The following is a 13,933-nucleotide window of genomic DNA, read 5'->3' on the forward strand; positions in this document are numbered from 1 at the left end:
ATGGACTCCTAAAAACATGCCAGTGACGTCGTCACAGGGCATTTATAACTATATGACATTTTATTGACCAGTCCAGTGATTCATTAGAGAATCAACAAAAGCAGAACAGCTGCCAAACACAAAATAAAGATCTCCGTGCCAACACCTGGTAGTTATGCATTCATTAGTTCTCCTCATCTGCCATTTACTTCTGTTCTACTGTACGTTCTTGTTCACGGCTACATTGATTGTATTCTGCTAACTACACATTCAAAAACACCACAGTGCACAGGGGTGAAAAACAGTTGTTTTAATGTTAAATCAGTTACAAGTGCAACTTTGATCATGACCCACTGTTTAACAGCCTCAATTTGCGAATGTTAATGTCAAACAATTTCATTAAACACCCTCAGGTCAGAGTTTCCCATCTCGTTGTAACTAATAGAGGATTTAGTTTTTAAAGTGTAGTTTTTCTAGATCACGAGACCCAGTGTTATACTTCTACTTGATGTGCAGAGGAGTTTATTTCTTATTCCCTTTTTGTTTTTAGGGAAAGAAATGTGAAGTACGGTATTTATGGGGTATAATACAACACAAGTTGCAGCTTGAACTAAACCTAAATGGGGAGTGAGACATCGGAGGGTCAAATGTGCAGCCCGCTGCTGACAGGCACAGATCCCATCGCAGCACACGGCAAACTGCCTGTTTAACTTAAAGCGCTTTGGGTTTACTTTCAACCATCAGCCACACGGATTCAGGTGAAGAACATCTTTAAGATGTCATCGGCTACAATCAAACATTGGGGGGGGGGGGAAAGTTGGTTAGCCCCGACCTTTGTTAGACGACAATCTCTTCATTTGTGATTGCTGCTCTCTTTTTCAACACCAGGTTCACACCAGCGTCACACGTGTTGGAGATACCCACGGCTGGGTGCGTTCAGTCCCAGTAACATCATCTGGGAGCAGCTACAGTAGGAAAACTACAACTACCCATTAGGTCGAGTACCAAGAAATTTTCATCTTAATGCCAGGTCTCCTTGTCAGCAACTGAATCCATTTGATCTCAGATCATATTGTTTAAAGTTTTTGAAATACAGATAGTAACTTAGAAATTCACAAATTCCTAGCTATTGTTGCAACACACATCCAGGGCCAAAGACCAACAAAACATGTTGAATCCTAGTAATAGTTTAATAAAGAAACACACAAACATAAAAGCCTAAAAATGTCACACCTTATAATCTAACTCCCACGTTTAAGCCAGCAAAATCAAATAAAAAATAAAAAACAGGTAAACTAGCAATAAGCTTACCCCAAATAAAGAGTAGAATTAAATACGAGGTACAACTTTTTATGTTCAGCCATTATCAATCCCACGCATGACTGACAGTGTCGTGACAAGTCCGTCCGTTATCTCTGAAGGGTCTTGTGTGAAATTATCAATTTATCTAGCATGCGTTGGCCGAGTTCAGGACAAATGAAGCACTTTGAAACGCTCGCCCTCCCATTTACAACGAGGGGAATCCGTGCTCGGAATCGCTTGTGCCCCACTGAAGATCCGCCGCCGGCGAGGTAAAACTCACCCGCGAGGGCATTCCAAAAATCTAACCCCTCCCTCCCCCGTGTATCCTCCCACCGACCCCCTGTGCAGCCTTGCCGGTTCCCTGCCCCCCCCTCTCCCCTCTCCCTCCCTCCCTCCCTCACTGTACAGCCTGCTCGTTGGCTGTGCTGCCCGAGTCCTGGGGCTTCATGACGTCAGGGAGCTCTGGGGGAGTGGAGAAAGACTCGACCCTCAGCTGCTCGAATGAATCATCTGAAAGTGACAAGTGGCACAGAGACAAGAGAGGAGATGCGTCACAGGAAATCACAGCTGCTAATGTTCAAAACAGACCGTCTCTTCTCAGGCTGGGCTAAGAGCGACTTAATAAAACAAATGAAGGGGTGATGACAAAACGACAACACTGACGGAACGTGGGGCTGATTAACGGCTTGAACTACTCACTACTCACTACTCACCGCTGAGACGGAACGCTAACCCCACCGTGGCCGGGGCCTGAGGTCGAGCGGTTTGATTTGTAAAGCCACAATTTCCAAGAGTTTGACAATCATTGAGCATCACTTCATCCTGTGGAAGGACATTTATAAGAAAAGATAAATGTCATTGGACAACCAGGTGATTCACATGACATGGTGTTCAAAGCGCCCAACTGGGAGAACTGGCATGTTTGCATTTAGTGGAAGTGAAGGTTGAAGCCGCAAGAATCCTGTAACCAGTGGGGGAAATGTAATGATGTACATCATTTAAAAACATGTATTTACACGTCTGAGAAGCTGAAACCACAGTATATTTGGCATTTTAACTTGAAGATATTACAAACTATAAATGTATCACCAAAAGCAGTAGCTCATATTCTCAACTCATCCTGGCAGCTTTAAACGGCATAACTTTTTCCTGAAATGTTTACTCACGTTGTCTAATGCTACTTTTCTCATATCTGCCTCCCCTTTGCTCTGCTCAATCAGACAGTGGTAAAGAGTTTTTTAATGTAAGTTGTAGGTTTGGTCTAAAGCTTGCTAAAGTGGACGAGTAACAATAAAGAAACTGTACATTTCACCAGTGGGACCGGAGATTTACCTTGTAAAGTCTCTGCTCTTCAGGGGGCCTCTTTAAAATGCCTTCCACAATGCGCTTCAGTTCATAAACTGTGGTAGACTCTTTGGCATCTGTGAAGATGGTCGTCTTGTGACGTCTGATCATTAGAAACACATCCTGAAGAGAGATCGAGGGACGGAGGAGAGAGAGACACTGATGACTCCCAAGAATATTCACATCAGTAAAAACCTTGTATTGTAAATTCTTTCTTCTCAGACGGGAGAGCGCACATTGCACCTGAAATTAATCAAAATCTTTGCAAAGCTATAAAAACAACCAAGACTGAAGTCTGCTGCATCTATAATAATAACCCACTGTCATTTTTAAACCTAACTAAAGGTAAAAAAAATATCATTTTGGTTTGAAGTCAAGTAATACCTAATTACTCTTTTGGAGTGAAACCTTGACATGTGTCTGTTGGCATCACCAGTAGAAAACTTTATCTTCTGCACACTGGTTCCAGCTCTTAAACTAATACCAAACTGTGAAAATACTCCATTTCAAGTGTAGTGGGGTAGGATGACTCTTTTAACAGATAAAAGGAGCAGTCATATAAAGATGATTAGAAATCATAAAACATAAAGCAATGGTCTTACAAAGAAACGACTACACCAATGTCCAAGCGGCGTGTAGCACTAAATCGTATGTTTCATCTTCAGCATCATCTTGCCTGAAAATAAGTTCTCTGTGAGACTGTTTGGAAGTGTACACTCCCTCAACAACAAACATGGGACTTAAGATACCAATCAAGTACACAACGTGTCTGTAACACACAATTGACTTTAATAAGGAACGGTTTGATTGTTAGTGCACCATTGCCTGTAAATGTCTGTACCATCTGTGGTTTGTTAGAGGTATTTAAGCTTATTACAGACAATAACTACCCAAGAAAGATAGCTGTCGAGGGATGGTTGTCAGCAGTAGTGATGAACCTGTCAGTGACAGCACTTAGGGGGGGAATGAGTTCGATGAGTCCGTTAGATTTGTGAAAACAAACGATAAACGTCTCGACCGCGTCTAAGTTGAGGCTTTTAAAGACAGACGGTGCGGCAGCTGCCAGCTAGCGTCACAAGGAGCTAACGTAAGCTAACCAACGGCTAGCCGGAGTAGCTCCCTACGGGCCCGGCTCCCTACGGGCCGTCACCTGCCAAAACACACATTTTCTTGTCTAACGCTAAACTTGCTTTATTCGCCTGTAAAAATAAACGTATTTCATAGAATTAGATGCTCATAATATTGTGCAATTAACCGAGATGAAGCGGCCACTGTCAACTTGTGCTGGTTAGCTTCTTCGTGGCTAGCTAGCCATTTCATCAGCGCAAAGTTTGCCGGTTGAGCTGTCATACATCCAAAAACAAAATAAATGTATACGCCCGTTCGCCTAAACCCCTCAGGGCCAATTGGGCTTTTGACTCAGGCATTGGGAAGCAATGTCCAGCAAGCGTAAGTCACAGTGTTGACGTTAGCCAGCGTAACGAAGCTAAGCCATATTAGCAAAGGTTAGCTAAACAAAGACATCAGCTTTTGGGTGATCGTTTAACGTGACGAGCCCGGCGTCGCCACCGACAGCGTGCATTTTAAAGCTTTAAGAATTTGATGACTGATTAAAGTGGAGTTTGACGAGTCAACAGGCAATTACATCTAGACCTCTATCCCTTTTCCTCACTCACCATTTCTTGCGGTTGGCTGCACACAAGGAAAAAAAAAAACGCCTCCACCGCACAGCGACAACTGTGAGATCACAGCAGCATCAGATGAGACTGCCGGAGGCGCCACTCTCACCTCCACCTGCAGGGGGCGGGAACGCCCGTTTCTTCCGCTCTTTCTACTTATTTTCCTCCTTTTTCCTTCTTCTTCTTCTTCTTCTTCTTCTTCCAATCTTTCTTCCAATCTTTGCTGAAATTGTGTTTTTGTTTTCTATCTTACTTATTATTGGGCTATGGTCCAACCTACATTTGATTTTATTCCAAGATTTACAAGACTTGTCTGGCCATCATTATAGCTTTTAGACATAAAAGTAAATATTTCTAGTATGCTCTGTACCCATCACGTAAATCAAATTGAAAGCATATTTTCTTCTAAATCCTGTCACTCACGATGACAAGAAGTATTTTTTAGATTGTTATGCATGATGTCAACTCCACTGGCCTATAACTATCTGGGTAGGAACTCTTCACGTTCATCAACACACATTAAACTAAATCACATGTGTTGATGGTGAAACAAACCCATGTATCCTTCATGTGGGAGGACTTGACTTCCACCTCTCAACCTGACCGCAGCCAGTGGAGCAGCAGATCAGATCAAAGCTGGAAAAAAAAACAAGCAGCTTTTAAAAAAAAATACAGACAACAATACAATTAACTATCTTTGCATGATTTCAAATGTTGAGGTGCAACTCAGATTTAAGAAATGAGATTCTTACAGGTTGTGCTAAAACAGTTAAGTTGGTGCTGACAAAATGTATGGCAACAAATTCAAAACAAATTTAACGCATCTTTATTTACACGTTTTACATTTTATACACAGATTTGCCAACTGAGAGAACTGGATGAGGATTCATCAGTTTCACAAAACACTGATGGAACAAGGCCATAAATCTGGCACAGTGGCCTCAAAAGTACAAATAAATCCTGATAACGTAAATCTGACGCATGAGGTTTAAGTATAAACTAAGACCTCTTATCTGGTAAATCTGTTTTTGCTCTTCTAGCAGGACACATAATATTCTAATATGAAAGATGAATTTCAAAACAATGATACAAGCAGTGCAAGAAACAGGTCAAAACCAAAACATAATCTGGATTCAACTGCAGTCATCGGCAGAGTGACAGATGATGTAAACATTCCCCATGTGGCCGTAAAAGCCTGAAGAGTTCCAGCACTTTTCCATGGCAGTCCTCTGCAGTCAGAACGCTTTCAGGATCTGAAAATACTCGTCCCCCTCTATGTGTTGATAAAAACCAACTCCGTACAAAATTCCACATCTATCGACCTGAAAAGTAATAAAAACAGAGTGAGAAAATGTGTGGACTGAAATGAAAGCGAAGGTAAAACTCTCCAATCTTCATTCAAATTTGTCTTTCTGAAAAACACCTTGTGAAATAGCAAAGACCAGAAATGATTATTTACCCAGAAATATGAAGAAAGTAAAATTAAATATAAACATTTTATACACAAATACATATATTCAACTCACCAAATGAACTGTAGAGATCTATCGAATAACAAAACCACTCTCTTGGATCTTGGAATAAGCAAACTGTAGAACAGAGAGGCAAGAAGACAAAGGTGACTTCACAGCATTACAAAAGCAAAGGCTCATCAAACCAGTCCAGAAGCTACACGTACGTCCAGTCCTCTGGGGGATGTGACGGGCTCCAGTCCCCTACAACACAGCACTGAAAAGGGCCTCTCCTTGGTCTTGGCGTGCTCTTTGAAACACAGGCTGAACACCTTGGCGGGCAGGTAGACGTCCCAGTCGGCCGCATGCTCCTCTACCAGATCGCTTACCATCCTGTTAACGAGCAGGAAACACAGAGTCGTGACCAGGTCGATGTGTCCGTAGTGCGTCCATCGGAAAGAAAATCATCATAGGACACACTTGTGCACTGCAGAGACATTTACCATCATCGTACTCAAAGAACTGACCTGTCAATCAGCTGCTGAGTGATTAAATCCATGGTGCCCGTCTGCTGATGGTAGACGACGAGAGCGACGGTGACCTTCAGCTGATCTTTCAGTTCTCTGTTGATCTGACACCGGGAACATGTTGACACATATCTATGTCAGACACTGGCTGATTGGGCCACAATGTGTTTATTACAAATCAAAATATGTTGCAACCTAAAGTGTCCCCCATCGCCCGGCCATCTGTCACTCGGTGGGAATTCTCATTAAACGGCTTTAAAAGCTGGTGCCCTTACGTTTATTTGGATGTTCAACCGACGTTGACGCTGAATGTTGATCAACTGGAGCAATAACTTTTTATCGGGGGTTCTACACTGGTCGAGGACATCGAGTTGTGCCGACAGTGCCTACATGTACCAGGATGCACTGCCTACATGTACCAGGATACACTGCCACACCCTCTTGCACAGCTAATGCTGGTCCTCTCTGCTGCATTGCTTTGGCCGAATACTCTGACTCAATCACACATGGTTATACATCCGATTCTGCCAAAATACTGTAAATCCTGGTCAACGACACCCTTTGCACCAATCCAACCGGAGTGAAGACAGCACTGCCCTGCCATACAGTAAGGAACTAAACCCTTAGTAACCGCTTTCTCACTCAGTCAATTTACTGCGTCGGACGACACGTTCTCCATCCCCACAAAAGTAGTGCATTTTAAGCTCCTCTAAGCCATTTATAACAAATAATAGGAGCGGTTCAATCACCAAGGCACTCACTTTGTGGACTATGCCATGAGGAAGTCTGGATAGTATCCTAATCGGGTACCCGAAGTGGGCAATGATGTCAACCACGTTCTTCACTACGTCCTCGGGGAGGCATGACTGCATGGGCACGGCCTCCACCCACTTGGAGAAGTAGTCCGTTAGAGTCAGGATGTACCGGTGTGCGTTCAGCGTTTGGGGCAGCGGCCCTCTGACGTCCAGACCGAGCCACTGCCACGGCTCTTTCACCTGCCGACCACGACGCGACAGTGAGGATCCCAACCATCGTAGCTTATGTTGGATGCTGCATTGCGTTCAGGTAACCGTGTCGCTACTTACATCGATCACCTTCTCCGGGTCTTCCCGGTCGGTCTGTGAACATTACAGGCGAGCACCGGATCAGAGTGCAATATAGAAGTCAGAGCATAAAAGGCAAAAAGCATGAGGACAACTTACACTCAAATCGTCATCTGGAGCCCACTGGATACCCTGTTGGAGCATGTGATAAATGACACAATGTCAAATAAGAAAAAGCCTTGATGACAAATTAAATAAGCAACCAATAAAAATGTGTTGATTGTTAATTATCTAGATTTGAGATACAATGTATGATGAAACGTACCCGCGGTGCGCAATAATCTCCGTGGAAGAAGTGTGGAAATGACTCAATCTTCATCAGTCCTTCATCTACTATAATCCTCCATTTGTCATGTGACGTTTGGGGGTCTTTGTCCCTGGAAATAAAAGCATTAAAAGGTGCACAGATTTAAACTCAATAGATGACGGCAAATACAGAAAGAAAAAGTGCAAACTTGAACTGATCGGTCAGGAGTGCATGAATATACAGAATCATTAAAAAGCTATTAAAAATGTTCGTGTGAATTAAAACCACCACCGTTTAACCTATTTTTATTGTATTTTTCTTTGTCTTGCGTGATAGATCATGTTATTGTTAATGATGTCTGTGTATTGTTCACCTGCACCTCACAAACAATGTGAACACAGTTTTTTTAAAACCATTTTCCGACGTTTCACAAAGAGATTAAAAGCTGCAGGAAAACATACCCGTGAGGCTCTTCCTCCGCCTGGCTCGGCTCCTGGTTTTGGGCGCTTCTCTTTGCCGCGGTAGGAGTGACCGCTGGAGACGGAGCCGGACTCCTCTGTGAGGTTTTAGCACCAGCTGACTGGGTTCGCAAAGCAGAGAAACAAGTCATTCATAGGAATACACCCTCTTACGTAGGTGAAGTAAGATGTTTATTTAGGGTTAGGGTTCTAACAAGGCTGCTCACACTGAGCTAACAGTTTTATAAATACAGAAAAAAGGACCAACGATTTAAATGTAATATGCTCTCACCTTGAATCTCTTTCTTCTTGGTTCACTGGAAGCCTACATCAGGAGGTCAGTGACAGTAATTATATATGATTTATCTATTTAGATAATTATGGTGCAGAGGAAAATGACTTGCATTGATTATGCTGCTGGCCTACATAAGCCTGCTAGTTCTGAAAGTGTTTTTTTTCCACTCTATAAAAGGCAGCTGATGTTATTGACAAGAAGTAAACCACAAACAAACCTCTCTTTTCTGTGTTTTGCCAGGAGATGAAAATACGGTGGGAACCGCGTCTTCCCGAAGTTTCACACATTTTCCCGTCCTGTCGATGTGTTTTTCCTCGAAGTGATTGATGCACAGCACAGAGAAGCGAGTCGGGTTCCAGTCCTTCAACTTCATGTTGCCGAGCCATTTCTTGAGCTTTCGGGGATTGTACAGGGGAAATCTGTAGTATTTTTTAAAAAGTCAGTTCGTTTAGCTTTATTATCATTTTCATCCTCTGAGGGAAACATTGAAGAATTTGTTTTTTTTTTATGAACCACTGTAAATTTAGGGAAATATCCAGGACGCCTGGACCGCACTGCTCTCAAGTTTGTATAACGTTATTCTGTTGCACAGTGATGAACATGTTTTATAAGCTTTTATCCCAACTAATGTTAGACCACATTAACTGTAGCCAGTATAGTGATATTCAAGAGTAGAGAAATAAACATCGACGAGGTGCATTCTATTATTTCATACTGTCAGCCTTCTGTCTCCACCTTTGCAATGATGAAAGGGGAAATTAAGCAAACTGAGAAGCTTTTGACTCCTTTCTTTATCTTCGGTTATTCGGAATACCTTAAAATATTAAAATACTTGGACGGAAAAAAGCAGCGAGTGGCTAACTCATGCTAATCCAAGTTGATGTTATTGTTAGCTTTAAGTTAGCTAGCTTGACAAATAATAATCTAAATCTGCCGGTTGGTTCTGTTCCCGAGTGAGAAACATTAATACTCACTTAAAATACTTCACATCCGACTCGCCGGAGCTTTCGCATTCGTACGCACATTTATATCTTCCCATTTAAAGCAGAATTTTGTTCAATGGGCATCCAAACTGTTGACTGAAGAACTAATCAAAGCAGCAACAAGGCCACCAGAACTTCCGCTCCCAACTTTCAAAATAATGACATATTTTTACGCTCGAATCAACAAAGTAAAAGAATAAATCTTACAATAATTAGAAAGTAAATGGTAGTATACAAGTGTATATCTTTGATGGTCTTGTATAAAACCCTGTGTTTGAATATTCAACGGTATTTGAAATGCAGCTACTACCCCCAAATCTTGTTAACTTGATCGCAACAGATTCATCAACGGAAGTTTCTTCTTCGTGGCGTTCTCAATTGCACACGAACAACAGACGACGTCACCCAACGGATAAAATATAGAAGAGCAGGGAGTTATACTTTAATTCGTATGATACATTTGCACTCAGGTACATTTATTTTACTTTAAAAAAGATTATACACCTGTAAAAAATCTAAATATTTCCATGAAAATATAGATTTTTTTTCTTTTATAATACACGTCAACAAAGTAATAATACTGATCAACGTTAGAAACTGTGATAATCAATGCAAACTGCAGAGGAAGAGCTCAGTAGTTCTTTGTTTTCCACTCGACCCTCCACTCATCCCAGTCCAGTAAAGTCCGTGTGATGTCCCATCCTGCGGCTTCCACACCTAAAATTGACATTGGCAAAGATGACGCTTTCTGTCGGTAATTACACAGGAAAAAGTTGCCAATTAGGTTGAAGTAGTTTTGTGTATGTTCTCACCTTTGAGAAATGGATTGAAAACTGTCTCCATCAGCTTGTGACTCTCATGTACCATTTCCCAGTTACCTTTAAAATATAAAAAAGCTTATAAATTAGAGAAAGCACTGCTATGATTGTAATGAAAATAAGGGAGGAACATGCTCACTTTGCATCGGAGGGTCTTTGGAAGTAGGAATGCTCAACTTGCTCCTGAGCCACACAGCCTGGCACATGGCTCTGATTTCATCACGCACCGATGCTTCCGGTGCCAGACAAACACATACACAGCCTAAGAGGAATAAGCAGATTAATTAGATAACATCCAAAGTATGTTATATGGTTCTTGCACACTTTATGTTCAGTGGAGAAGGACGGGAGATGACATACCATTTCGAACTCCCATAAGGAAAGGCATGTTGTTTTCCTTCAAAGCCAAATTCAGGTCCTGTGGGCTACAAAACATAAGCAAACGTACATTAATCTGTGTTGTTGAGTGTCATTTTTAATTCTATAAGAAAGCATCACATTACCTTTCTATAATCTCCTGTAGCCTCACTCCAAGTTTGATTGGCACAGTTTTCCTAAACTCTGTCAACAAGCAATATACAAAATGAACATAACAGTAAATACAAATATTATATAATATCTATAAATATAAAACTACATTTTTACATGGTGCATCAAAAAAGAAATATTGTGTCTCAATGCTTTAACAGTTGGACACTTGAAGAAACTATGACTAAGCCCATTAGTCATCAGTCAGGTTTCTGGAAATTACCCAATAAAATTGGTTCTCTTTGATTGGCCTCCATTGGACTCAGGATCCTTCTGTCTCTCAGGTACTGCTGCAGCACAATGGAAAGACGGGCCTCGTTCAACGTTTCCATGACAACGGAGCGCACAGCCTTGTAGTTGGCAAAGAGGTGGAGGACGGTGAACAGGAAGAAGAGGCTGACTGTCAGTCTGATGGGGCAGAAAGACATAACATTTGCTTTAAAAGACAACAGACTGTTGAAAAATAAGTCTTATTATTTTCACTTTCTATAACAACACTTACATTGGATTATCAGTGACCAGGGGGATGAGCATCAAACTGACCAGCAGTCCAGCCAGATTCACTAAAGTCTCCTGCGGGAAACATAGACATAAAGATGACACAAGCACACAATCATTATCGATCTAAACTCAGTGCAAACTGCTGTTTTGGCCTTTTTTTTGCAAGGAAACCTTTCAGACATGGAAAATCACATCTGTGCATAATAAAATTTCTTTTGCTGTTAAAAATGTCTATTGTACTAACATTATGTAAACTGTGATATGTCCCATCAAGATACTAGATGGGAGTGTTGTGCAGGCGCAACCGTTCTCCTTTTTCATCACATGTTACCACACTCATCACTCTGCTTTTCTCCACAATGGTGAGGTACCTGACTGCCATCTTTGGCAGAGATGTCGGCCATGTTGTCTCTGCGAGCCTGATGAACAGTGAGAGCCGCTCTGGTCGCTCCACCGGCCACACCAACAAGAGACTGTGGAAGGAGAAAAACACACATAAGTAAGCTTGTGTTTATCAAGAAACATATTGAAGCCCTAAATATTAAAGTCGTTTCAGTTCACCAACATTGATCATGTTGCATTTTATGATTTGTATGTGAATCTTTTTGCCTGGATCCCAATGTAGACTAATGCTAAACCTTAATAAACAAACAAAGTCATCTTTAGAAACGCAAATAAGGTGAACCTTAAGTTTTCTTTCTTCATAAAAGAAAAATTATTTAAATGATTGTTCCTTTTTACCTTGAATATTCCTGCTGTGCAGACAATCACAGTGAAGCAACCAGGAAAGTATGGAGCCAATATTTCCATGAACATGGCGATGTCATTGAGACCATCAGCAAAAAGCCTGGAATGAAATGAAATGAAAGAACATGAAATGCGTTTGAAATAATGAGTAGAACGAGAACCAAGTATTTTGTAATCTACTGCCTGAACACAATGACTACCTCCATTTTTTGGCCTCAGAGTCCAGTTTACTCCTGGAGCAAAGACAAAGAAACTGATAATGAAGAATAACTTCCATCCGTGAAAGACAAACACAAATAAGAAGCAACATTCTCTCAGCTTGTAATTGCACTGAAATAATGACATATATATACACACATAAATAAAATCTTACCCTTTCTGCCAAGCGAAGAGTATTCTTCCCAACATGCCAGTTCCATCTGCAGAGAAAAAAACCCATTAGTTTGCGCCCAACATGCTAGAGTAACCCACATTGATTTTGGATGACCTCTCAGTAGCCAGGTGACTGTGGCTGCAGCTACTGTTGCCTCTTGGTTCCCAACACCGACGCCTTTGAGGGAAGCCTGAGTAGCCAGAGTCCCTGACAGGGAGCTGGAGAAAGCCTGGGCCAACAGAGCGGGTGGATGGATCGTATCTGATGCCGATGATCTCGGTGGCGTTAGTGCTTCATCTACTGTACCTGCACGGTGTCCCAAAACTGGTACTGCAGGTAATCATCACTGACGCTCTCTGGATAGCCTTGAGGCAGAAAGACGCACTGAAATGAAAAGTTAAAATGTGAGTCTTGGGGGGGGGGGTTCAGTTGAGGAGCAGTTGATGAAGCTGTTTTGTTGATGTTATTCTCATTTCAAGAGGTATAAAACGGCGTAATTTGGTCTCCACGTGCATTTTTACAATTGAAAAGGAGAAGAATTTTATGATTGAAGTTTCCATTTATTGGGTGGACTTGAGGCAAAATGCTTCAGGAACCTGTTCCTATTTAAATCTGCACACATTCGTTTATCGATCACAGGTGATTTCTTCTTTCTTGCACGTAACATTCATATAAAACCTCATGCATTTTTAGAGAGCAGTTTGCACAGCACGAAAATAGTATTTTACGCCATTCAGAAATACAGAGGAGCACCTCTCAGACATCAGACAGGACAGTCTCAAGCTTTTGTGGCAGGAGATCACACATTTTGTTTTAGTGGCAACGATAATGCCTTACTTTAAAAACCCCAAAGAGAGAGTTTCCTCTCGATACACCTGCACTCCCATCTCTCGTCCTCTCCATGATTGCATCCTTTGCAACATACTTCCAGGACTCGGCACTGCCATATTTCTCTGTGGCCAAAATCGCACCTCTCTTCCTCTCCATTCAGACCTTTAGGACGTGAAAAACTAAAACAACAAACTGGAATATACTGCAGTCTGAAATGTATTCACTTTAAGTTGTGTTTGGCTCCGTACAGGGTGAAAATGTGCACCGAGTACGTGTCGTTCTTACAATCTCAAAACACTTCCGTGTTTATTTCCGCCCTCCGTGTTTGGAGAGCCCTCATTGGTGGATTAGGAGTTTAAGGCGGGGCTTGGATAAAATGCCCAAAACTAACAGAGACAGCCCCTTTTGATAGTAAATTAATATTATGAACGCTAAATACAATTAAAAAAAAACATATGTTATGACAATTACTAGTGGAGGAAAAGATTTTTGAAATTTTGAATAGGTACTGATTTGCAGAAGGCTTTCAGCAGTTATTTCTTTTTAAATTTAATGTGAAAAGAGAGAAAGTGCCTTTGAATGTAATTTGAAGATAGCTCACAATAGAGAGTTTGAGCAGTCATGGTTATCTGAGCTTCCCTCTGGCGTTGACAGCTATTATTTTGAAGAGAATTGACCTTGTAACGATTTACCTTTTCCTTTCAAATCTAATCCGAAATTAGAAGGAAATAGGATTGTGAATGAGCCTTTAAAGGACTTCTATTCTA

General features: G+C 41.5%; 3 protein-coding genes across 4 annotated transcripts; all 3 read right to left on the reverse strand.

The window, feature by feature from the left end:
* Positions 1-274: 274 nt before the first annotated feature.
* On the reverse strand, positions 275-4,425 carry elob (elongin B). Its single transcript, XM_037475373.2, has 4 exons — positions 4,302-4,425; positions 2,614-2,748; positions 1,995-2,103; positions 275-1,791 (listed from the first exon to the last, which is right to left on the reverse strand). Exons 1-4 carry the CDS (start codon positions 4,302-4,304, stop codon positions 1,679-1,681), a joined length of 360 nt encoding a protein of 119 aa, XP_037331270.1. The 5' UTR covers positions 4,305-4,425; the 3' UTR covers positions 275-1,678.
* A 689-nt stretch (positions 4,426-5,114) lies between these two features.
* On the reverse strand, positions 5,115-9,661 carry zgc:153292 (uncharacterized protein LOC100003014 homolog). Of its 2 annotated transcripts, XM_037477266.2 has the most exons (12): positions 9,360-9,661; positions 8,603-8,804; positions 8,383-8,415; positions 8,094-8,212; positions 7,651-7,762; positions 7,485-7,517; positions 7,368-7,400; positions 7,044-7,277; positions 6,283-6,386; positions 5,983-6,148; positions 5,831-5,893; positions 5,115-5,626 (listed from the first exon to the last, which is right to left on the reverse strand). In XM_037477266.2, exons 1-11 carry the CDS (start codon positions 9,422-9,424, stop codon positions 5,849-5,851), a joined length of 1,146 nt encoding a protein of 381 aa, XP_037333163.2. In that variant the 5' UTR covers positions 9,425-9,661; the 3' UTR covers positions 5,115-5,626; positions 5,831-5,848. The 2 variants fall into 2 exon arrangements, with proteins under 2 accessions (XP_037333163.2, XP_037333165.2); XM_037477268.2 differs by lacking the exon at positions 8,383-8,415.
* Positions 9,662-9,788: 127 nt separating this feature from the next.
* On the reverse strand, positions 9,789-13,493 carry rusf1 (RUS family member 1). The gene is made up of 14 exons (XM_037477265.2): positions 13,173-13,493; positions 12,642-12,719; positions 12,450-12,564; positions 12,336-12,381; positions 12,163-12,195; positions 11,957-12,062; positions 11,587-11,688; positions 11,217-11,287; positions 10,938-11,122; positions 10,690-10,747; positions 10,547-10,611; positions 10,326-10,448; positions 10,181-10,246; positions 9,789-10,085 (listed from the first exon to the last, which is right to left on the reverse strand). The coding sequence occupies exons 1-14, from the start codon at positions 13,320-13,322 to the stop codon at positions 10,000-10,002; spliced, it is 1,284 nt and encodes a 427-aa protein (XP_037333162.2). The 5' UTR covers positions 13,323-13,493; the 3' UTR covers positions 9,789-9,999.
* Positions 13,494-13,933: the final 440 nt, after the last annotated feature.

The sequence above is a fragment of the Pungitius pungitius genome, chromosome 12 (genome assembly GCF_949316345.1).
Source record: "Pungitius pungitius chromosome 12, fPunPun2.1, whole genome shotgun sequence".
In the NCBI taxonomy this organism is placed as follows: domain Eukaryota; kingdom Metazoa; phylum Chordata; class Actinopteri; order Perciformes; family Gasterosteidae; genus Pungitius; species Pungitius pungitius.

Excerpts from the sequence above, each read along its gene's own strand:
- elob (XM_037475373.2), bottom strand. Across the intron at positions 2,104-2,613 it reads AAGAGCAGAGACTTTACAAG|GATGAAGTGATGCTCAATGA; the intron begins GTAAATCTCCGG and ends GTCCTTCCACAG. Across the intron at positions 1,792-1,994 it reads GTTAGCGTTCCGTCTCAGCG|ATGATTCATTCGAGCAGCTG; the intron begins GTGAGTAGTGAG and ends TGTCACTTTCAG.
- zgc:153292 (XM_037477266.2), bottom strand. The coding sequence starts at position 9,424 with ATGGGAAGATATAAATGTGCGTACGAATGCGAAAGCTCCGGCGAGTCG. Across the intron at positions 8,213-8,382 it reads CAAGAAGAAAGAGATTCAAG|TCAGCTGGTGCTAAAACCTC; the intron begins GTGAGAGCATAT and ends TTGCGAACCCAG. Across the intron at positions 7,401-7,484 it reads CTCCAGATGACGATTTGAGT|ACCGACCGGGAAGACCCGGA; the intron begins GTAAGTTGTCCT and ends TAATGTTCACAG.
- rusf1 (XM_037477265.2), bottom strand. The coding sequence starts at position 13,322 with ATGGAGAGGAAGAGAGGTGCGATTTTGGCCACAGAGAAATATGGCAGT. Across the intron at positions 12,720-13,172 it reads CTCTCTTTGGGGTTTTTAAA|TGCGTCTTTCTGCCTCAAGG; the intron begins GTAAGGCATTAT and ends TTTTCATTTCAG. Across the intron at positions 11,123-11,216 it reads CTGGTCACTGATAATCCAAT|ACTGACAGTCAGCCTCTTCT; the intron begins GTAAGTGTTGTT and ends CTGCCCCATCAG.